At 35.8% G+C, this 22,615-nt stretch overlaps 1 protein-coding gene across 4 annotated transcripts in view; it reads right to left on the bottom strand.

Annotated features, from left to right (window-relative positions):
- Nucleotides 1-3,093: 3,093 nt before the first annotated feature.
- The window catches only part of LOC143365646 (putative G-protein coupled receptor CG31760), a 52,404-nt gene continuing 32,882 nt past the window's right edge, over nucleotides 3,094-22,615 (bottom strand). For 2 of the 4 annotated variants that reach the window (XM_076806007.1, XM_076806009.1), the window contains exons 4-18: nucleotides 22,220-22,424; nucleotides 17,377-17,611; nucleotides 14,434-14,568; nucleotides 13,076-13,226; nucleotides 11,667-11,820; nucleotides 10,603-10,735; nucleotides 8,850-9,003; nucleotides 8,642-8,751; nucleotides 7,917-8,131; nucleotides 7,319-7,457; nucleotides 6,614-6,719; nucleotides 6,394-6,537; nucleotides 4,929-5,111; nucleotides 4,361-4,825; nucleotides 3,094-3,628 (exon numbers count right to left, since the gene is read on the bottom strand). In XM_076806007.1, coding sequence (XP_076662122.1) covers nucleotides 4,382-4,825; nucleotides 4,929-5,111; nucleotides 6,394-6,537; nucleotides 6,614-6,719; nucleotides 7,319-7,457; nucleotides 7,917-8,131; nucleotides 8,642-8,751; nucleotides 8,850-9,003; nucleotides 10,603-10,735; nucleotides 11,667-11,820; nucleotides 13,076-13,226; nucleotides 14,434-14,568; nucleotides 17,377-17,611; nucleotides 22,220-22,424 — 2,508 coding nt within the window. In that variant the 3' untranslated portion in view covers nucleotides 3,094-3,628; nucleotides 4,361-4,381. The remainder of the gene's footprint in view (nucleotides 3,629-4,360; nucleotides 4,826-4,928; nucleotides 5,112-6,393; nucleotides 6,538-6,613; nucleotides 6,720-7,318; nucleotides 7,458-7,916; nucleotides 8,132-8,641; nucleotides 8,752-8,849; nucleotides 9,004-10,602; nucleotides 10,736-11,666; nucleotides 11,821-13,075; nucleotides 13,227-14,433; nucleotides 14,569-17,376; nucleotides 17,612-22,219; nucleotides 22,425-22,615) is intronic. The other 2 variants (XM_076806010.1, XM_076806011.1) reach the window with 2 other exon arrangements.

The raw sequence follows: 22,615 nt of genomic DNA, 5'->3' as shown, positions 1-22,615 counted from the left end.
TTCTCCGACTCTTTGCTCTATCGCCATAATCTCGGCCTAGGTATATGTATATGTAAAACCAATTTCATTTGTTTCATCAATTGATCGCATGTTGTATCAACTCACGAATTCAATAACATTCAATTATAAACTATACTTCGTTTGGAAAAATATTTTAAGAAGTTATCGAATTATGAACAAGGCCATACGTTACAGTGACCATTTTTATAGCGTTTGAATGTCTGTAGATATTTTAACAAGGGGCTACAAGTAATCAACATCAACAATAACAAATAATTATTAACGTCGACAAGTACTAAAATATTTGTTATCTAACGCTAACCGTACCGAGCACTAACATTAACTAGTACGTGATGCCTGGTAAAAATTACAAGATCGAATTTAGATTTTCTACAATTTTTATAAGAATGGAATGAAGAAATTTATTTAATAATTTTCAGTGAAATCATCTTTGCAATTTTACTGATAGAATAGAAAATGTGACACCGGTCGTTTGATCGGTACGTTTAGTGTTAAGCAACATTTAAGATTGCAACAGAAACTTATAAATATTTCTGTGACATCAAGAAATCGATTTACATGTATTTTCATGTGTACAAAATAAATACGTCTCTACAATTTTTGGCAATCAATTTTCTCAGATAATAAATATTCGCTGCAGCATATGCGTTCAACAAAAACATTTTTTGTTACGAAATTACAATGAGGAAATTGAAAAAAGTTATAAATCACGCTGTGTACATACATTGCAATTTATTTGGACGAAAATGTTGCACACAATGCAATGGATTTCGAATATTACGTTTCAAATGAAACAACGCAAATGAGATATTTCATACCAATTGCTAAGGTGGCTTTTAGGTGAAAGTTTATTAAAAGACTGTGCCACTAAGAAATTATTCTTTCTAGTGAAAAAGTAATGCATTGAAAAATCCATCGCACTCGAGCGTCCGTCAACGCAACGGCAAGTAGACCGCACCGCTAACATTGTCAACGTTAAAATTGCCACACACAAGAGCACTTAACAAATAACAGACGCATCAATTACTTAGCATGCGGAATTTTCAGTGATCCGAACGGGAACTCAATGAACGTATCGTTCTCGCGATGATAAGTCGTGAGCTTCTCGAATGATTAGTAACGAGAAAAATATCTTAGATTGTATCTTATTGTCGTATAAAATGCGAGTCCGTTATGACATATTCCCAATTTAATTTTACGGTCCAATTCATATAATAAAATGCTTCACGTGCTCGTTACTTATCGATACTTTGTGCGATACAACGATTTCTCTTAGTCTTTGTGTACTTTCAACTGTCTCGTGTCCGTGCCTCTTTTGATTTCGAAAATCAGTAGACTAAATTCAAACGATTCGTTAAAAATCGTATACTCTTACTCGAAACGGTTTATAGCAAAAGGTGAACGTAAATCTTGTTTATTTTCCTCGTCTTTCGATTGAAATGAAATAAAACCAGTCGACAGAAACGATTTACAACACAGATACATTTTTATGAAACCAAAAAGACCTTTTTCCCAACGAGTATCGAAATAAATATTCATATTCTTATATCCTTAATTTACACATGCATCGAATTCGCAATCCGTTTGTTTTCTGTTCGGCGTGCAATATTTAACCGTTTAGAAAACATTGCTTTGCGAACGACACGAGCTCACACTGTTCCTTCGCGTTTTCAATCGAGACGTATACTTTCAGGTTTGTTTTTCAGTTCTTTGGATTTTCGTTACGTAAAAGTTACAGAATTTATTCGATAGCATACAAAACATATTACCTCGGTGCCCCGTTCACGGGCGAAACGTGTGCAATAATCGTCGACTAGTTCGATATACATATGTATAATTCTTCAGTTGTACCATGTGTTGTATCACGCTATTTCATGTTTCGTTTTGTTTGTACGCTGCGATGGCGGTGTATCTTGAAGCGAGCTTTGTCTGCCCCGGCGGAACTTTGCCAAGTAAAACGGTGTAAGTAACGCTATTCGATTAGAAATTGATCGTTTCGAATCTTAGTTAGTACGCGCAGTGATATGATTTCATTCGTCGACGTAAATTCTCGCATGCTCGCGCACGCCGGACACGGTTGCTTGCGAAACGATACCGTGACTTTATTGTCAGTGCTCTCTACGATGATACCTTTCGATTATTCGTGCAATTTTCACCCCTTTTAGCTGTAGTCGAAGCAACACCAATTCTTCAAAATCACGGATCGAAAGGAACAGGTGTCGTTCGGTTTTCAAAGAATTCTGTTGGAACATGTAGGTATTAATTCAATGACAAAACTCTTCTGTTCTCTAAGATTTTGTTATGCAACTTTTACCAACATATTCGCGACATTTTTCTGATTAAAATGAGACCAAACGCGATACAATTTGGATCGCGTTTACTTGTTTAATCCACGATACAGTAGAATCTCGATTATCCGAACTAGTCACTGGAACATTAGTGTTCAAATAGTAGAATTAGTTACCTAGCTACTTTAGTATTATATTTTAGTTTATATTTGAAATACGTATTCGGATGATGAGGAATTCAGATATCGGTTCGGATAATCGAGGTTGTACGTTGTTGTGGATTAAACGGGCAAATATGCTCAGAATGTTGTCATGTTTGGTATTATTTTAATCATAAAAATGTCACGAATATGTCGGTAAACATTTCATTAAAAAAAAAATAATTAAAACTAAGAAAGTTTCGTCATTGAAATATATAAAATTAAAAGACATAACAAATGTACGAATCTCGTTATCTTAAATGATAGGTAAAACTTGTACACGAAGCACTTAGTATTTGATCTTTCTAAAGGTCACGTTAATGACTCAATTTGAAAAATTATCAATATGATGGTGTATTTTCCATAGAAAAGATTTTATTAATCACGACACCAACGTAGACAGTACCAGCAATAATTTATTTACTGCATTAAAGGGCTTCGTAATTTATAATAGTTATGTATCAAACAAGTGCAGAGTCATTCATTTGGTTCATTGTTCAAAACACTGTGTAAATCATAGAATGAACTTAATTAAACTATCATGTAACCAGACTTTGATTTGTTACAACAAACTAATTGTATACTTGGAACAACACCAGAACACTGCATCCTAATAAACGATAAACTAATCGATTAATTGTGGAATGTTTGAAGTAACTTTAATTCATAGTTTCATATTCACGGATCGTCTTCATTATTTTTGTTTGATAGACTTCTCGGATGTGATACCTACGAAACTGTAAAATTACGATGATAATCAGCATAGAAATGAGCCATTAGCAAAGATTTGCTTTTAGAATCACACGTGTAAGAGTAGTTTTATTGATTACTGGATATATGTTTGGTAATTTCGGTGTGTGTTGGTGGTAACACAAACGATCCTGCGGTGAAGTCATATGAGAAAACGTTGTTATCAGAAAGAAACGATACGAACTTAACGAGTTAGCGTTTATCGGTTACGGATTGAGTTATTCCGGTTTATAGAAACAGTGGGTGTCGCGTATCCATCAAGGGGTACCATTTAAATTTCCTTCCTTTTTTCTGTTTTTTAATTGCACGACCACACCTCTGTCTCGTTTTATCATTCTTCTTAGTGCACTGCGTTAGTCACAACCATATCTGCGGATTATAATGATATTACTAATACCAGACCACCATTGACAAACACATAGAAACAAAATGCGAGTCCCTCATTGTTGAGATACCCACTGGGCAAATCTTGATTTAAGCAATTTAAATATTCCAGATAAAATCCTCATGAAAATGTTATAATTGTACTAAACGAAATTGGTGAACTATTGCAGTCTTTTCACGAGTTTCATTTATTACTGTCTCAACAAAAATTGCTTGACATATTGATTTTTGTTAAAACTTATTGCTCGACTGCAGATTTTATGTATCTATGATAGAACATGAGTAAATCAAATGCAAAATGAAAACATGTAAACGATTCAAAAATGTATTATTTTCATCCGACTACAATTATTAATAAAAATTTTCAGTCTACTCTTATTGCAATAAAATGGATACCTTCGTATACGAATTTGTTAAGAATTTAGACATTTAAACATTCCAAAACATTTTTGTATGCGAAGGGATTAATTCAATTACAGTGATTTCTCTCTATATATCCAGGAAACTCAAGAGGCCTCGGACGCCGAGGAGTGTAAACATAACGCGGCTCGGGTATGTCTCTTAGACGATCCACGACTCTGACAAGACATACCACACATATACCTGACATAGCTTATACCTTGTCATATATCTGACATATACTCTGACGTGTTGTTGACATATATCGAGAATTCACTGTACTCTAAAACGGTAAGTCGAAACGATTGAGCATCTTACCTCATCACTATGTAGTACTAGTCAGACATTCTCTCCAGTCATTACTATATTCTCTTGCTGTCCATTTCCCTGCGCCTCCTTCTCTTTCTCCTTTTCCTTCACCTGTTCCTTCTTCACCTCCTTTTCCTTCTCCGCAACTTTCTCCTGCTGCTTACCCTCTTTCTCTTTCTCCTTATCCTTCTGCTCCTGCTGCTCTTTTTCCTTCTCCTTCTGCTGGTCCTTTTCCTTCTCCTTCTGCTGGTCCTTCTCCTTCTCCTTTTCCTTCACCTTTTCCTTTTCCTTCTCCCTTTCCTTCTCCTTTTGCTTCTCCTTCTGTTTCTCCCTCTCGCGTTCCCTTTCCCTCTCAGCCTTCCTTTCCTTCACGATCTCCATCTTGCGAGCCCTGTGCAAGCTCCCAGAGGGGAAAGTTGAATCCTCGACCGCGACAGCCGCGGCCGCACTCGCCCCTCGCTCCACGGCTGTCTGCTCAATAATTCACTTCACTGTATTTTTCAATCTGCTCCCGTCCGAAGCCGCGATACACCGACAACGAGCGTCGTGACGCCGACAACACAGCTTAGATACATACTTTCAATATGAAACTGGCCGTCGAGCTTTTCGCGATGGGACTCTGCGCCGAGGACGGATGCGTGTGCCCGTGGCCGTGGGTGTTGAAGTAGCCCCCAGCCTTTGGCTTCAGGTGCCGGTTGTACGTCTGCATGTGCACGATCTTCATGTACTCGATTTGCGCCGCTAAATTTTGTATCTCCTCCTGTAATCACAGTTTTACGAGTCATTCCTCTATCCTTTTCTCGTTCTGATTTGCCTCTGTGTTTCACATGTATGCACAGCGACGAGCGTAACACTCAGTCGAAAGAGTCTCCATACACCCTCTAAAATTATATAGATTCTTTAATATTAGGTTTACGGAGCACTAAGAATTACTATTTTACACCACTTTATAAAAATAACATGAATCAAACACATCTATCAAAATTTGTAGCCATTTTGTTAATAATATATACCCAAAGAAATCAATTTGTTAAATAATTCATCGTGGATGCATCTTTACAATCTCAATATTCGTAAATTAAAAATATTAGAATCCGTCATTTTGATGGGTACCGTAAATCTAGTGTTAAACTTGTTTGAAGAGTAAACTTGTTAAAGAGATTCATTACTCTCGATAGCTTTGTTCTCTTTTTTGTAAGTTTGGACTTTTTAGTAAAGAAAATTTCAAGAATATTGTAACTGACAGAAATTGCGAAAGAAATAGTAAATATGGATTTTTGAAGATCTGTGTCAATTATATACATTCTGAAAATTTCCTGAAAATCGGTCAACGTTGCAACCCAATAAGCAATTTGCCATGAATTTGCCATCAAAACTTGTCGGCAACTGCAGACCCATCTATTCGCACATTAGGTATTTGAATGAAAAGTTTGCAGTCGCAGATCCATACCAAATCCATGCGGAATTCATGCCAAACCTTACCCTCGTGAAGAGGGCAGGTCGGTCGCACTAAGAGCGAACCTAACCTTGCTCTAAGTGCATATATCAGAAAAAATCGGAGTAAACCTTTCTGTAGAAGGAAAGACGGAACTAAATTATTGAAAATGCACGAAACTTAAAATTATATAATTTAGAAGTTTATATAAAATGTCGTTTTCCCTCCTACAGCAAGGTTAGGGCCATACTTAGTGCGATCGACCTGCCCTTTTCACGAGGGCGAGGTTTAGCATGGATTTGGTACGGATTTGGCGTGGATTTGACGTGGATTTGGCATGGAATTGTGACTGCAAACGGTTGCACTTAAATTCCGAGCCATCTGTTTTCGCATTAGGCTTGGAATTTGTCAACAGATTTTGGTGGCAAATTCATAGCAAATAGGGACCAAACTTTGAAAATATTCTGAACATTCTACAGAATCCTTCTTCACAAAGAGTTCGTTTTGTAGAGTAGCATCCGCAGGTACACCATTCTGTGTATTAGAAGGTCTTTGACTCGTGATGTCTATAAGACACTAGTGGAACAATTACGTGGAAATAATTTACTTTGAGTTCTTCGTTCTCCTGGGTTAAATCCGTGGTTTCTTCAGGTAGCAAACCAGTTCCATTTAACGAGAAGCTCGCTGTAACTCCTCTTGCTCTCGCGCGGCTGTCCCATTGGTCTCCTTGACCTCGTAATACTCGAATCACCTGAAATCGTACAAAATGTTACAATTTATACAGAAATGATTGTTAACCCTTCGCTTCGAAATCAAAATTAGAGTACCTTGGGACCGAACACGAGAAATATGGTTACGGAAGTGGAAAGTTGTGTGCGCAAGAATCCCAACAAATACTTGATATCCGGCCCGGCGTGGGGGAAAATGAATAGGCTGCAAAGTTCAGAGGATTCACAGAATTTGAGTTATGATGCCACGAGTGTGCAGTGGCTTCAAAAACTGCTTTTATTTACAGTCTTTAAAATGAGCAATGTCGCGAGTAAACAGCAAATCTTCATGTATTTCTGGTATTTGAGAAAATAGCAAAAATAGGAGAACAATAACAAAATTATTATTTTATTTTCACTATAAGGAATTTTTCTGATTTATATGTAAACGATCTACAGAAGCAAGTTGCTGCATGAAGACTTACAATTTAGTTATAAACATACAATCATTATAAAGATCCATCTATAAATATATGTGTTGAAAATTATAAAATATATTAACCTAATCTGGATAATGAATATAAAATGTATATCAAAAGTCGACAAAAAGAAGAACGGAAAAGTGTACGATAGATTATTAATGCAATACATAAATTATAAGGATGGTAACATAAAGATGGTGACATTATAGCATGGACAAATTCAACAAAAATGGTAGTAGTAAATGTCAATGCAGAATCTCGAGTAAAAAATTTGTTTGTACGATGAGATCGATTTAAAAAATTTTTTGGAGCCACACTGTACTTCAGGAATGTAAGATCATACTGAATTGCGATCATGGTTATATTCACAGCTGCTATGTTGTAGATTGCGTAGCTTATTAAACGGGCCTCGTTGAAGAGACTTTCTGCGTTGCGGACGTTGTAACACACTTTAATACCCCAGGCGAGGAACATAATCTCTCCTGCAAGAAAATAATGGTCGACAGTGCATTCCATTATAGTTTATTTAAGATTAGGTACGGTTCAATATTTTCATCCTTATTATTAATGTTCAATTTAACTCGTTGACTGCTACACCAATGCTCATACGAATCACACAAAATTAGATATAACTTATTCAACAACATATGAATACAAAAGACAAGATTTATTATAGCAATTAATAATTGTTAATTTTATGCATGTACGACAAGAATTAACAGATCAAATGCAAAACAATAAGGACTTGATAATACTATTATTTTCCTTATAACCTTCTTATGCCTCGTGGAGCCTAATCGAGTTTGGTTTACTTAATGGATTGTAATAAAAATTAATTTTCAAGTTTGATGAAATATTGTGTCATCCGTGTACGATTGACGTAGCAGTCAAAGTGTTAATAATGTTTATTAGATTGTAAGGATACTATAAAATGTTATTACCGATCGCTAAACTATGGTCCCACCAATTGAACGAACATTGATAAAATTTTAGACCATAGTTGTCCGCTATCACTTCGGCATATGGCGGCGCACTTAGCGTCCACGTGCCAAGGTAAATCAACATTACTAACAGTATTGGAACCATCCACTGTAACAACTGTTTGTCAGTGAGCTTGACCTTGTGCGCGCTTTTCACACGATAGGTAAGGGACACTCTGCAAAAATATAATTTGCAAGTTTATCCTGTAAATATACATTTCATGGTTATCTGGTGTACATAAAGGAGATTTCCAAAATCGTCATTTTAGACATTTAGGGTGAACACAATTTTATAAAACTCACTGTAAAAATAAAGCTTCATAAAAACTAACAGACTTGGGTATATTTGATTTAAAATAATAGATCAGCGTTTTCTGTTAATAACTCCCTAACAAAGCCGCGGAGAACATTTTTGCAAAGGAAAAAGTTACTTCAAATGACCTCAGGAATCACCCCTTCGAAGGAAGTATATACAACATATAATACAAGTATACAACATATTTGGGACACCCTGTATAAATAACGCCCAAGTGTGGAATACAATTAAATTGTTATTTAGACTTCAGCAAAATCCTCAATGTAGGCCTCAAATTTTTATATGATTCTATTATACGACGTCTTCAAAAAAATTTTCCGGAAGTAGATCAACGATTAAGTTTATCATAAGTTATTGTCGTATTTCTTACCGCCATGTTTTCATTAACAACGCTGTATAAGAAATGCAAAAACCAAGATGTCTCGTCCACTTTGTGGCGATGCAGGCATACATATCCAGGACGGGAAAGATGGCGGCCATCTGGACAGGAAGTAGAAGATCGTGTATAATATAACTACATAAACGCCTCAACATTGTTTCAACAAGGTATACACAGGTGCAGAAAATCCTATACGTACCTCGAGGTACATAATAGCGCAACCTAAAAGCGTGATGGACAGAAATATCGGTGAAGCGACCTTGAACACTTTGAGCTTGCGATGTTTATACATATAGGCCACCAGCACGATGGTACCGAACACACAGAAAATGGAAAATGATAAAAGGGTGATTCTGAAAGTATACATTGGATTAGTTTTTTTTATTTGAAACGAGCCTGGTAGATCGTTTAGTTTCATTTAGCGAAATTCATTTCGACAACATTTATTTACTGTGCAAACGTTTATATTCGAAACCGTGAAATACGATTGAAGTGTAGCAATATATAATATATCGATAAAATTTTAGAAATGTTTTACACGCATGGTAAAATGATTTATGATGTATGATATAATATTGTGTTAGTCTCGCGATACAAATGTTACTAACTTTTTTTAAATCCAAATAAAATTTTATTCTTCTGCTAACAACATTTAAACTTTCAAGTAAATGTAGATGTATGATGAACGTGAATTTTCTTTCTTTTTCTGTGAAATAAATTATATTGTAAGAGGTTAAAATAAATATTAAATGGGAAGAATAATATCATTTTATAAAAATATTAAATAAAAATATTCCTATTGTTATAATCTGCGGATGTATAGTATGAAATCTTCGTTGTTAGCATAAATATCATAACAACGAATGAATTTTCTTTCATATAGGGTGTCTTAAAATTACTAATATCGATTAAGGTTGTGATTCTGCATGTAAAAGGAATTGAAAATTGAATGTATCACAAAATTGAATTTTGCACTAATCTGTGGCTATTAAGATTGCTTTACTTTAATATTTAAGATTAATTGCTTAATTTTAACTAAACATCAGTCGAAGAGTAGACCATACTCTACCATTTACTAATCAAATGTTCAAAATATTTATTTTCTAGATTTTCATGTAGACTGGAAATTCATAACGACTAAAAGAAAAAAATCTTATTTTCGTTTCAGTATGATCGATGGTCAGTATGGTGATGTTGTGCATAAAAGTAAATGTTAAGAATAAATAGAATGTCATTAATAATATGAATAATATAGTACGTTATGATAAAATGACCAATACTTATACTTTGTAAAGCTTGATTTAAGGCAGTAGACCATCTTAAATATCTAAGAATGTGCTGTGATTCGGACATTTTTTTCGGGATAGTTTACCAGTGAAAAATTCTAGTTTTTTACAGTGATATTGACTCATGTGATGTCGCAATTTTTGAAACAGCCTCTTATTGGTACATCGATAGATGGCCGCCATTGCTGACAAAAATTCAAATGTCTGATATAAAAAATGAATTTTAATCATTCATAATTCGAAAAACATTTGAGATATCAAAAGAATCCTACGCTACATTTTAGATAATACCTTCCGATTTGAGAATAAGAAAATTTTTCATTTCAGACGTTTCAATTTTTGTTTGCAATGGCGGTCATCCATCGATGTACCAATGGCCGTTTCAGAAACAGCGATAACTCTGCCATTTTTTAATATTTTGTTCTGAAAAAATGAAGAATAAAGTTAGGAGATGTGTCAATATCACTGTAAAAAAAAACCAGAATTTTTCACTTGTTAATTATCTTTAAAAAAATGTTCGAAAACAGCACATTTTTAGATAGTAAAGTTATCTATCCTCTTAAATCTGAAAAGTTGCGATGAGTCTTTTTGGGCAACCGAATACAATATTTCATGGTATTGTGGTGGGTATAATAATTATTATTATTATTTCTGTAGCATACGTACCTAAATGGCCAATGGTAAGTAGCTAAACACGGTTCAGGCCCTTTACACTTGGCACATCCGGGCGCGCAACGCAAGCAACGAAACACCTTCGCGTAAGAATCACTCACGTTCTCTTCCATCTCTTTCCACGCGGCTGAAAATGTGACCTTCCTCAAAAAACCGAACGTAATTCTAGAGCAATTTCATAGCAAATTCACCCTATAATGCGCGACGACCTATACTTCATTCGCTTTCTAGCAGACTTGTTCAGACTTGTTACATCAAGTATTCCCAACACTGCTGCATGACACGCGCGGAAAATAAAAATGACACGCCCAGTTCAATTTCCGCAAATTTTTTGAACGCTCCGCAGGTTACGAGACCTATTCGAGATACAAGTTTTAATAGTGAAATTGTACATTGATTCATGAACGAATCGTTCGTTTATATTAATTAAGCGCAAACGATGCAGAAATTATTCAATTAAAATCGAGAATACGATTGGTCGAACAATCGTTTGTATACTGAAAACGAAAAGTTAGTCATAGAAACGTTAACGATGTTTTGAAAGAGTATTAATAGAATGATAAACAAATTTAAATAACACCACAAAGTATTAAAACATTTTTTAACACTATATGACAGGAATTATTAAAATCTCCTCAATTAGAATTGAAATATTTCCTAAACTAGAGATATTTCAATATAAGCAGGTTAATAATTTTTTACAGGGAATAATAAACTACATCCGTGGGTGAATTAAAAATTACATTGTATGATTAAAAAAATTGAAAGTGACCTTCATAAGTCCTCTTCTGGGCCAACTATAAAAACACCATTAAAATAAAATTATGTTCCCCCGTAGACGACATAACTTTTGTTTGTAACATTTTTCGAGATTGTTAACAGTTTCAGAGATATCCGAGTGGTTCTAACGAATGAAAAAGCTCAATTCAAGAAGAATGTCTGTGTCACTTTTCCCTTATTTTCCAAGATACTTTACGTTAGGGGTTGTTTTTATGCTGCAGAATAAAAATTTGCGCATTACAGGGCGAATAATTTTAATATTAGAATTCGCTACTGACCTTCAACCAGAATCCCATCGAAACCATACTGATGTTGACTCGGGTTGTAATAGCCCTTCCGACATTTGCAGACGTACGCACCCTTAGCCCATCTACTACCGACCCCAATCTTTTGATGGGCCGACCCCATATTATGTGGACTTTGATATTCACACTGAAAACCGTGACCAAATCATATTAACGGTTCAATCGTAATCGGAGTTGCCGATATGGCGACATGACATTGTAATTGTTATTCAAATTTTGCGGGAGTATTTTCGGTAAATTCGGTACATTTGTTTTACGATTTTACAAACGATTCGTGTAATTGTTTAAGGTAAAAGGCTATTCCTGGTAAGTCATTAGAAGTCAATTTTTATTATATTCTGATTTTATCGATATCTCCAAGAAATGTAAATATAATGCGATAATGTAAATATAAAAATGATACCAAATGAATATGTTGGTGGAAGCACCATAAAAAAATAGTAAAAAATAAAGAAGTTTTGTAATTGGATTAGTAGTGGTCTCCTGGTCTCACACCAATATACCCGACCTGTATTATGTTACACTCAGACCCGTGATTTGGACATATATCGAATAGACACTGTATATACTGGATGTAAGAAGTGTTTCAAGACTAAATATCCGATTCTCAAAAATTTTCTGTATTTAAACCGTGATAATTTTGTAAAAAATAATCGTAAGACCATTGTGCTAACTTTAATTATCATTGTACTTTCATAATTCATCATTTATTTTATTTTAAGATTTTTTTTCATGATGTAGCGGGCGAGAAACGGAAGACTCATTTTTCTCGAAAATCTTTGAGAAATTTTTTTCGTGACTGAAACTACCGTGGAGTTCAAGATTGAAGCTTTCTCTTTACAACGACACCTTAAAAATTGATGTACGATTTTTATTTAGTTGGTTCATCCGAGTTTTGAACGAGAGGTGCGCCGCTAACTTTGCAGTAGTACTATAAGTTACATGAAGACTTCGTACGGCTAAACTTGTTTTCGTTCCGTAAAACAAGGAAAAAATGGAAAGTTTTTGCAGAAGTTTGAATTTGCAGTATTTTTAAGAAAAAATGGATCCTCAGTTTCCTACCAGCTGCGTCATGTAAATATGTCCCTAGAGGAAAATGAACACTTCTTTAGAGTATATAGTAGTGGCTCAAGCTTTAGAATGAGTCCAGACCTATGGTTGTACTACTTATTTTTACGCAATTATCAGAATTTAAATATCGACAATTTATCGAGAATCGGAAATGTGTTTAAATACATTTTATATCCGCTGTATTTTAGGAGAAATAAGAAGAAACTAAGTAGGTAGTTCCTAGGAACTAGGAACTAACTATTTTTTCCAACTAGGAGAAAAATGTTAATAACTATCAAAAAGCATTTGTGGATACTTCGTGGTAGTATTACCTGCGTCGTGTCGTTATGACACTTATGAGTACCCTTAAACGATGCTATCTGATTGCTGAGAATTTCATTTTCGTTTTGTTGCGGTGATCCTTCGCATTGATTCACTTCCAGCCCGCTTATGTCAAGGTCCACGCTTAAAAATTCTCGAACCCTTAAAGCAAATTAAATGACGACGAAAGGTGACAGTTAAGTACAAATAACAACCCTCATACGCTCCTCAGAAATAGTTGCAAAGAAGATCCTAGGATAATATCTCACCCACTTTTGCTTCGCATTTTAAATCAACAAATTATGCTTCATTTACAACATATTTTAAAGAAATACATCTCGCAATATGGACACAAAGAAATCAATCGTTCTACAGTATGTAAAAAGTGGGTGAATTTTTACCCTGAGGAACGAATGAGCGTTAAGAGGGTAGTCTCATGTGAACACCGAAAAATTTAACAATTTTCATGTATTTTTTTCAAAGTGCGTAGCACGTTATAATGTTCCTTGTAATTGATTTAGCTATCGATGGAAAAATGTTGAAAAGCAACGTTTGGCAAAAAACGAGCATAACTGTTATCAACTACCCACCATAATCGCCAGATTTGGCACCTGCTGACTTTTTCTTATTCGTGAAAATCAAATTGCCAATGAAGGGAACGCATTACGAAGAGGTGAGCGCAATAAAACGGGAATTGCCAAAGGTTTTCAAAGCACTATATAATGGTTATTACCCATAAGTAACGTCGTTTTCACAGACTGAATAAACATTGACTTATTCGTGCACAACGTACTAATCAATTTTAGTAACATTTAGTTTGCAATGTGTTTATTGCGAAATTAATGACTTAACTTCATCTAGGCAACCCAGAAATTTTTAACTTTTTAGTATGTAATCTTGTACATCTTGTCGAAAAAATGTCAAAAATCGAAGTTTTAAGGCGAGGAATTCATTAGGTCAAAAGTTATACGTGTTTAAATTTGTACCAGTGAATTCCTCGTCTTAAAACTTCGATTTTTGGAATTTTTTCGTCAGGATGTACAGGATTATATAGTAAAAAGTTAAAAATTTCTAGATTGCCAAGATGGATTGTAACCAAGTTAATTAATATATACTAAATGCGGAGCAAAATAATACTTTATATAAATATCAAGAAACAACATTGGATATGGGTACCCCTAATATGTAGAAAACTAAACAATCGAAGTTTCTTCGTCAACAGAATTAAATTTTTTCCAGTCCTGGAACTTTTTTGAACAGTACAGAATAAAAAGAAATCGATTGTTTGATTTGTTCACATGAGAATTGCCCCTTACATTGCTCATTGGTGCGCATCTAATGTAAAATAGTAATGTAGCTTTTTACGAACCCGTGTCGAGCGTCCAACGGTAGTATATTAACGCTGTAGGAGATCAACCAGCGATGACTTTTGCAAGAGAAATACGGGATGGTCCACCAACCCCTGTAGGATTCAATCGCCGGTGACTGCATGAATTTCGGTGACCTGAGATAACACGCAAACGCCACAAACCGCCATAGAAACTTCGACCTTTCGGTGCACACGCGGTTCGTGCAACAACCCCATTAATATAAGTTGCTTCTCCTTTAATTTCGTGGTCCTGTGGCACTTCACGGTCATCCGATAGACGAAGATTAATCGAATTTTCGTCCGCATTCTGAATTATCGTCCGAATGCGTCGGTATTCGAGGATTTCTGCCCTTTCTGCGTATGAGCCTCGTTTGTACGTGACTCGCATACGTTATATCGAATTTGTAATCGAAATCACGGTATCGCGGTAACGAGAAACACCGATAATGCGATACGGGATCTCGTTTCGCAGGGGATACTTATCGCAGCTGTCGCGAAATTTTACTGCGCGATAATCGATTCGCAATTATAACTCGTAATTAATTCAGAGATAACGCCGCTGCGATTTTGTAACGATAATTGCGGAGTAAAAACTGAATGAAAATGGCAAGATAGAGAAAAGAATGGCTAACCTACTCATGCGACAGAAATAATTATCTAAATCAGATAATGAACTACACTAAATGCCTGAAAAGTAATTTAATTCTTTATACGTATTATTTCACATATGGATTAGTGTTCATGTTCTTTAAAATAAACATAATTTTCAGAATTTTGACCCTATTGCATTTTAGAGTAAAAATTCGGTCCGGTATTTTCCAGACATTTTAAGTAAACAACTACCTGTCTGCACAATATGTTGGAGCTTTCGAAAAGCGTCTAGCTGAACAGGAATGAGTAATCCCCATGAAAATTTTCATCTTTTTGGCTGTTGAACAATGTTTTTTACCTAAAACATTATTTTGTAAAATTTCAGATTTCCGCCCATTCGTTTGAGGGAAATGTGGGGGTGAAAAGCCAAAATTTTACCTTTTATTTTCTCAGTTATTACTCGAGATATTTAGGTGAAAGAAATATTTTTTCAGAATTTTGAATCAGTTATTAAGAATTGAAAAAAATAATTATTCTTCAGGGGTAATTTTCGCAAACAACTTTTTGAGTGGCCATTTTTTAAAAAATCTGGAATAATGTTATGTTACGCACTTATTCTGTATAAAAGTTTCAAGATGGTCATATGGGTGGAACATTGTTAAATGTATTAAAAAGTTACGATGAAACTGTAGAACAGCAATCTAGCCTTCGATTCCGATGATTTTTTGACTATCAGCTAGATACTTTATGAAGTAAAAAAAAATATTATTCCTTACATTTGTTATGAAATTAATAAAATTATTAATTTACAGACGGAAATAGTAGAAGACGTAGCATTTCTTGATATCATTATTTATTGTATTTCTTGAATATGATAAAAATTGTGAGAAAGTTCTGTGACGTTTATTAACTTCACAGCTAATTTCAGGGGAACCTAGTTCTCCATTTGTTGGAATTGTTCTGTGTTGCATTCGACAGTTACTATACGATGCACGCTATAAATATTCCCGGGTTGCACACACATGTAAAAATCCTCTAACGGTACACCGATAGCGTATTGATTATCGTAAATGTCTGTTTAAGCGTTCATATCCCCTATCAAAATGAAAGTCACGTTCACAATTGTTGTATCGAATGAGTTACTGCTAACTCTCTTGATTATGCTATAACACGTAATCGGTAAATCTTGCTTACATGGCGATTTTTTATGGAATCAATTTTAAAAAAAGTAGAGTATGTCATAAACACATATGTCGTACCTTCTGTATAAAAAAATCAAAGTTACATACTCGTTAATCATCATCGCATTATCATTTATGATGTATGAATGCGACGATGATTACTAATGTATCGTTTTGAATTACTTTTATGTCAAGTGATCCGATTTGTTAGTGTAATAATGGTCGACATTAATGAGAGAGATCTACTGCGTGTTACTACTACTTATACTGCGTGTTCGATAGATATTACTAATGTTATTATTCGTTAGAAAATGTATGTATATCGTTCAAACTCAAAAAATCACGGCTGTCTTAAATCCTCGAATTTGGAGGCATTCGGACAGCACGGTAATCATCATAACTGCGATCATTTTGGCGGAAGTAGGAGGCCAGACCTGAAAACGTTTACCGTTTTTGCATTTTCGCGAATCGAGTTTCTATGACTTGACGCTCTTACGGGATGATGAGGGGTGATGAATGATCGTGGAGCGCCTACAAAATGTTACATCTCTTCCTGGCAACAGTATCTTAGATTTCTCTGTGCGTGGCGAAGTTCTGATCCCGTGAAAACATGAGAAATACCTTAATAAATAAATTTCTTAAAAATTGAATTTTAGCTGAGCAACATTAATAAATCACGATGATACGCAACGATGTTGGATAGCGATTGCTTTAATTGCTCGCTGGGTTTTGATGTCTACGATTTTGCCATCGCCGTTGTTCTTTCTTTTACCAAGAAGAGAAAACGAAAACCAAGTATGATCGGTGAGGTGCAAAACAGAAAGGTTCTTCGGTGCGTGTGCGTGCGTGCAGGTGCTAATTTTTACGAAGCTGCATGTAGAAGAGCGTGTTATCATTTGTTAATAAAGACACTATCGCTTGCTAAAGACACTTCCTGTCTTCCAAGTCTTGAAGATTGTTGATAATACTATGGCATATATACTACATCGTCTAAAATTACATACAAGTACTATTAGTTCAGACGTCTATTTAGTAAACGGCAGAAACCGTGTCAAGCACCCAGCAGATTTGGAATGTGATGTGAGTTAAGCTATCGGAGGCATGCAGAATTCCATGGAAATGCGTTAAAGACATGGGGGTGCTGATTTCGAAACCATGTAATTAGTCGAACCTTAATTCGGTGGTGGCACCAGCATTCTCGAACCACGGTAAACTCGAATCTGGAATCGACCCCGGCTGGAGTGCATGGTTTTCGACCTTTGAGGGCTCGCCGACGCTACCCGGGCTTCTTTCCAACCAAATCGCGTTGATCACCGTACCCGTGGACGCATTTAATGCTATCAGCCTCGTTTCCACGGCGTCGTTCACCGACACCAGCAAAGATTTCGTGATGGCATCTAGAAGCACTGTGCAACATTCATCCGTATTAATGGAGACGGCTCACTCGACACTGTTTCATTATTACTAGGCTGCGGATTTTCATGCAAAATCAAAATTGTGCGCGTTCACTGCAAGATACAGGAGTCATTTAGGAATACATTTCTTCCCTTAATAATTCTAGTATATCGAAAGAAATAGATCGATCGTATCAGTTTTTAAATCTTTCTGCTTTGTCAAATTAACCATTTTTGTCATAAACAAATCCGCAGTCTAGTAATCACTGACAAACAAATTTTAATTCTTATATTTATTATTTCTACTTTTATAGATTGTTATATGCTGTACACAGTGAACAGTCTATTTAATTTGAAATCATACGTGCACTTTGGAAAATAAAATGTTTTATTCGTTAGAAAAAGTGTTTCGATGTAGTATTTCAAATAGTACTTTATTTGAAAGATTCTCAAAATACAGTGAATTCTCGATATATGTCAACAACACGGGTCTTGCCAACGACATATATCGTCCAGGAGACATACCCGAGTGTTATGTCTATACTCCTCGGCGTCCAAGGTCTCTCGAGCTTTGTGGCTCCTCACGAGGTATACCCCACGGTAGGGGGGATAATTCCGTGACGTTTATCATCCAGGCCTTGGCGACATATATAGAGAAAGCACTGTAGCGAGAATTTTATTTGTCTTAATTTATCTTTTCTCGTATTCTAAAAACATGAATGTACAGTGCGAGACGTATTTAGGCCGAGCAATAAGTCCTTTTGCATTTCTTAACAGAAACGTTGCTATATTTCGTACAGAACGTTCCCAAGCAATATTGGACGTGCCATTTTGTTCTATGACCTTTTCTATCTGTTTTTAAATTCTCGTAATGTTTTAACAATTTTTTCCAGCAGTTTATCTACAATTTAGTTATCGCTAAATTTTCCCGTAGATTTATTCGAAAAATGACCCTTCGACCCTTCGTTTGTATCGTCAGCGACAATCTTCGTGCAGAAGAATCGAGCACTGTCCGAACAATTGCCGTGCAAAAACGATCGATGTGCTCCAACGTTGCGCATACTCTCGTTGCCATTCCAGCCAATGGAATTCGGTTAGGCGATGATACGGCAGGCCCTGTATAAATTGGACTGTTGACAATGCGGTCCGTCATCGCGCGTCGGTTATTGGGCAAATCGATTTTACGTCTGCCGGCTGGATTGCCGTGGAACCGACGAAAATTCAATAACGCCGTAGAGGAGTCCCGGCTACTTTGAAACACCGTATGCCATTTCCCCCGGGGGCTTTCCGGAAAAAGGATTTGCGAGCCGGGGAATTGCGGAGGAAACGAATGGTCAGTTAAACGCGCATTGATGACTGTAACGCGCCGGCGAGCAAGTCTGCAAGCCATTTGCGATCTTATACAGGCTGCGGTGAAACTAGCCGTGTAACGAGGCGAGAAATCATTCTTCCTGCACGCTGCTCCCGTATTATGATACTCCGCGCTTTAAAAGCTCCGATATAAATCCATTAGAACGGCGACTACCGAGCCAACACCCTCAAGAGTCCCACAAAATCGACGAAATTTATTTAAGAGGGTGATTTCGATTTCCTTTCGAAACAACAATTGATTTTATTTGTAGAATTTTATAGGTTAACTCTGGAGAAATAAATGCCCCGATATAAATCCTTTTCAACGGTGAATGCCGAGCAAACACCCTGAAGAGTCCCACAAAATCGACGAAATTTATTTAAGAGGGTGATTTCGATTTCCTTTCGAAACAACAATTGATTTTATTTGTAGAATTTTGTAGTTTAACTCTGGAGAAATAAATGCCCCGATATAAATCCTTTTCAACGGTGAATGCCGAGCAAACACCCTGAAGAGTCCCACAAAATCGATGAAATTTATTTAAGAGGGTGATTTCGATTTCCTTTCGAAACAACAATTGATTTTATTTGTAGAATTTTGTAGTTTAACTCTGGAGAAATGAATGCCCCGATATAAATCCTTTTCAACGGTGAATGCCGAGCAAACACCCTGAAGAATCCCACAAAATCGATGAAATTTATTTAAGAGGGTGATTTCGATTTTCTTTTGAAATAACAATTGATTTTATTTGTAGAATTTTGTAGTTTAACTCTGGAGAAATGAATGCCCCGATATAAATCCTTTTCAACGGTGAATGCCGAGCAAACACCCTGAAGAGTCCCACAAAATCGAAAAAATTTATTTAAGAGGTGAATTTCGTTTTTCTTTCGGAATAACAATTGATTTTATTTGTAGAATTTTGTAGTTTAAATCTGTAGAAAGGTCTCTGGAAAATGTTAAGTTATAGTGCAGAATATTTTCGAAGTTGTTGAAGTGTTATCGAAGTTACTGAAGTTTTTGTGTGGCTCAGTATTCCAAGTTGTGAATTTAAACTTTAAAGGGTTCTTCTCGAGACAACGTTCTTGTAGCTAGTTAACATGAGTAAGAAGGAAATACTGGACCAATCAACTTGAAATTTTAATTGCACCTTAAGGAACGGTTCTGTTATCCTTGACCCAGAATACGGACAATTTGACTAGTGAAATTGAACAATTGGATTTGAATAATTTCACGAAAAACAATTTTTTATAATAATAAAATTATTTTATTTCACCGAAGGTATGTAGCCCTTAACGAAGTACTCCGGCTTTTCATTTTCAAAAAATTTAAAAAAATATCAGCAATTAGTGTTCAAAATGCCGTCATTTTGTAACTAATCAACATTTTCAAGTAATCTCGATTCAGAACGTAGCTACATTCACACTGATTAATATACTTCCTCATTTGCTTTTTTTCCATCAGCAGAAGGATCGGAATCATGGGAACCGTCGACCCGTGTTCATCAGAACACACTCTATAAAAAAATATATAACTCATGTAATTTTGATGATTTTTCCTTGAAGAAAATCACGCGTGCAGTTAAGGTAGCAATAAACGTGTGCACAGAATTCCAAAGCAAACGGTTTAATATTTGTGCTGGAAAAAAATTCGTGAAAATTGGAGAGAAACGGCCTCGAAAACCAGAACACCCCTTTAAGCGATTTTTCAAGATCGTGCAGGCATCACGCGTTGTGTTCGGGCTGCATAACAATATCGATTAGGTGTCCACTATTTATAGAGCCAACAGAATTTTCCATTTTTGGTCGGGAGCAATTTATACATTTTGCTTTCGCCGATGGAACATCGAAGCGGTCCGCTCCGCGCAGCGGCATGCTTTAATCGGGGTGTTTAAAAACGGCCGATTGAAAAATTACAATTTGTTCGAGTGAACATCGGGGCTCTCCCGGTGACCCGAATAAATTAAAAAAACTGAAACTCTCGCATGTAGATTGACGCGCAACAGGTGCTGTAAGGAAATGTGATATGTAAATTGTTTGGCGCACGGTGGCCACGATATGGTTCGAGATATGCGAGATGGGCGAGAGGGGGGGTGGTCGGCTGGATTGTTTCCACGGAAAAGGTGCCAGCTCGGGCGTCGAACACTTTAACGGAAACTCGCTGGAAATTGCAATATGAGTTTCAGACGTGTCCCTTTCAATTTACCGGCGTGTCTTCAAGTTTCCGAGATAGTATCGAGTTTCGATTTAAGTTGTTTTTCAACTCAAGTTTTCAACTGATAACGCTACACCGGCCGAAGAATAATCGCATTCACACGGACAGGATTTATTTTCGGATCTGTATCGATTGTGCGACATTTACCCACTCTCTTGCGACGTTGCTGAATTTTTTCTGACCCACAATATTTATTTATTCATTCAATGCTCTAAACCAGACGGTTTTTTTTATAGCAAATACAATATTTGCAGTTCGAATAGTACACGATTTTTACATTCTTAAGAAAGATAATGGATAATACATGATTTCTAACTTCTTATGGAAAATTGTATATCATATTTACAAATAAGTTTTGGACCTTATAAAGGAGTATGTGTCTTTGAGGAGCATTTTTAGTAATATACTGTGTTGCGATAGTGGTTCAACGAATAAATGATTCAAGGAACAGCGTCGTGCCAGTATCAAATGAAGAATTTACAGTCGTAAAAAAAGTATAATTTTTCGCAAAAATTAGTTTGCATTTTTTAAGCGACACTATGTATTCTCCTCATTAAATTCTTAAACTTTAAAGAATATGACAAAATCAATCGAGTAAAATATTTCATTGTAATTATCTAGTACTGTAATAATATAATTTGTTTTTTTAAAATAGTTATCGATGAATTCGTTGCATAATTGTAACTTTAAAAAATGCAGGTAAAGTAATTTTTACATGTAGCTTATATTACATATAGGTAAACCACTTAGTTGAAAGCAATAATAAATAAATAATGTCATTTTTTCGCTGTTGCACAATTTACATAGAACATACTGGAGCTAAAACTTATGAATAAGTTTTGTTATAATGATTGAAAATAAATAAGAGAGGTAATAATTAAAAGAGTTGTTTGCACAAGATAGAACTTATGAACAAGTTCTGATTGAATGCTGGTAAAAGATGTATTTCCTCAAGAGCAACGAATTTTCTTTAGAAATTAATGTTTGTAACGGTTTCTACGTTTCCGTTCTTTGGTATGTATGTAGGTACGGGCCTCGGATAATTAATTGCAACTCACTGTTATGTCTTGATACTCCCATTGTTCCCGAATTTTGGAGTATCAGAGCTGTCATGTCTGCTTTCTGACGTGCGGTGTCGTAACGTCTTGGATCAAGGGCTGCAGCAGCTGGTAGAGACTTGAATCCAGCTGTGGTGGCACAATATTCACCCAATGATCCGGTCGATGCTGCTTCTATCACATCCAAAGCTTCTTCGATGTCCATCTTGGTGGCATATAATGTTCCATTAATAGCAAACAGTGTCAGAGCTGTTATACAAAGTGTACCAATCATCTTGACCGCTTCAAACACGGCGGCTCACGAGAATAAGAGACCACTGTGTTTACCTTTTACATTTTTGCTCCGAAGAGAAACGGAAAACAAAAATTCTAAATTACACGATATTCAAACCATTA

The sequence above is a fragment of the Halictus rubicundus genome, chromosome 2, assembly GCF_050948215.1.
Source record: "Halictus rubicundus isolate RS-2024b chromosome 2, iyHalRubi1_principal, whole genome shotgun sequence".
Lineage (NCBI taxonomy): Eukaryota > Metazoa > Arthropoda > Insecta > Hymenoptera > Halictidae > Halictus > Halictus rubicundus.
Note: the sequence above shows the minus strand (reverse complement) of the source record. Positions and strands in the feature narration are given on the sequence as shown.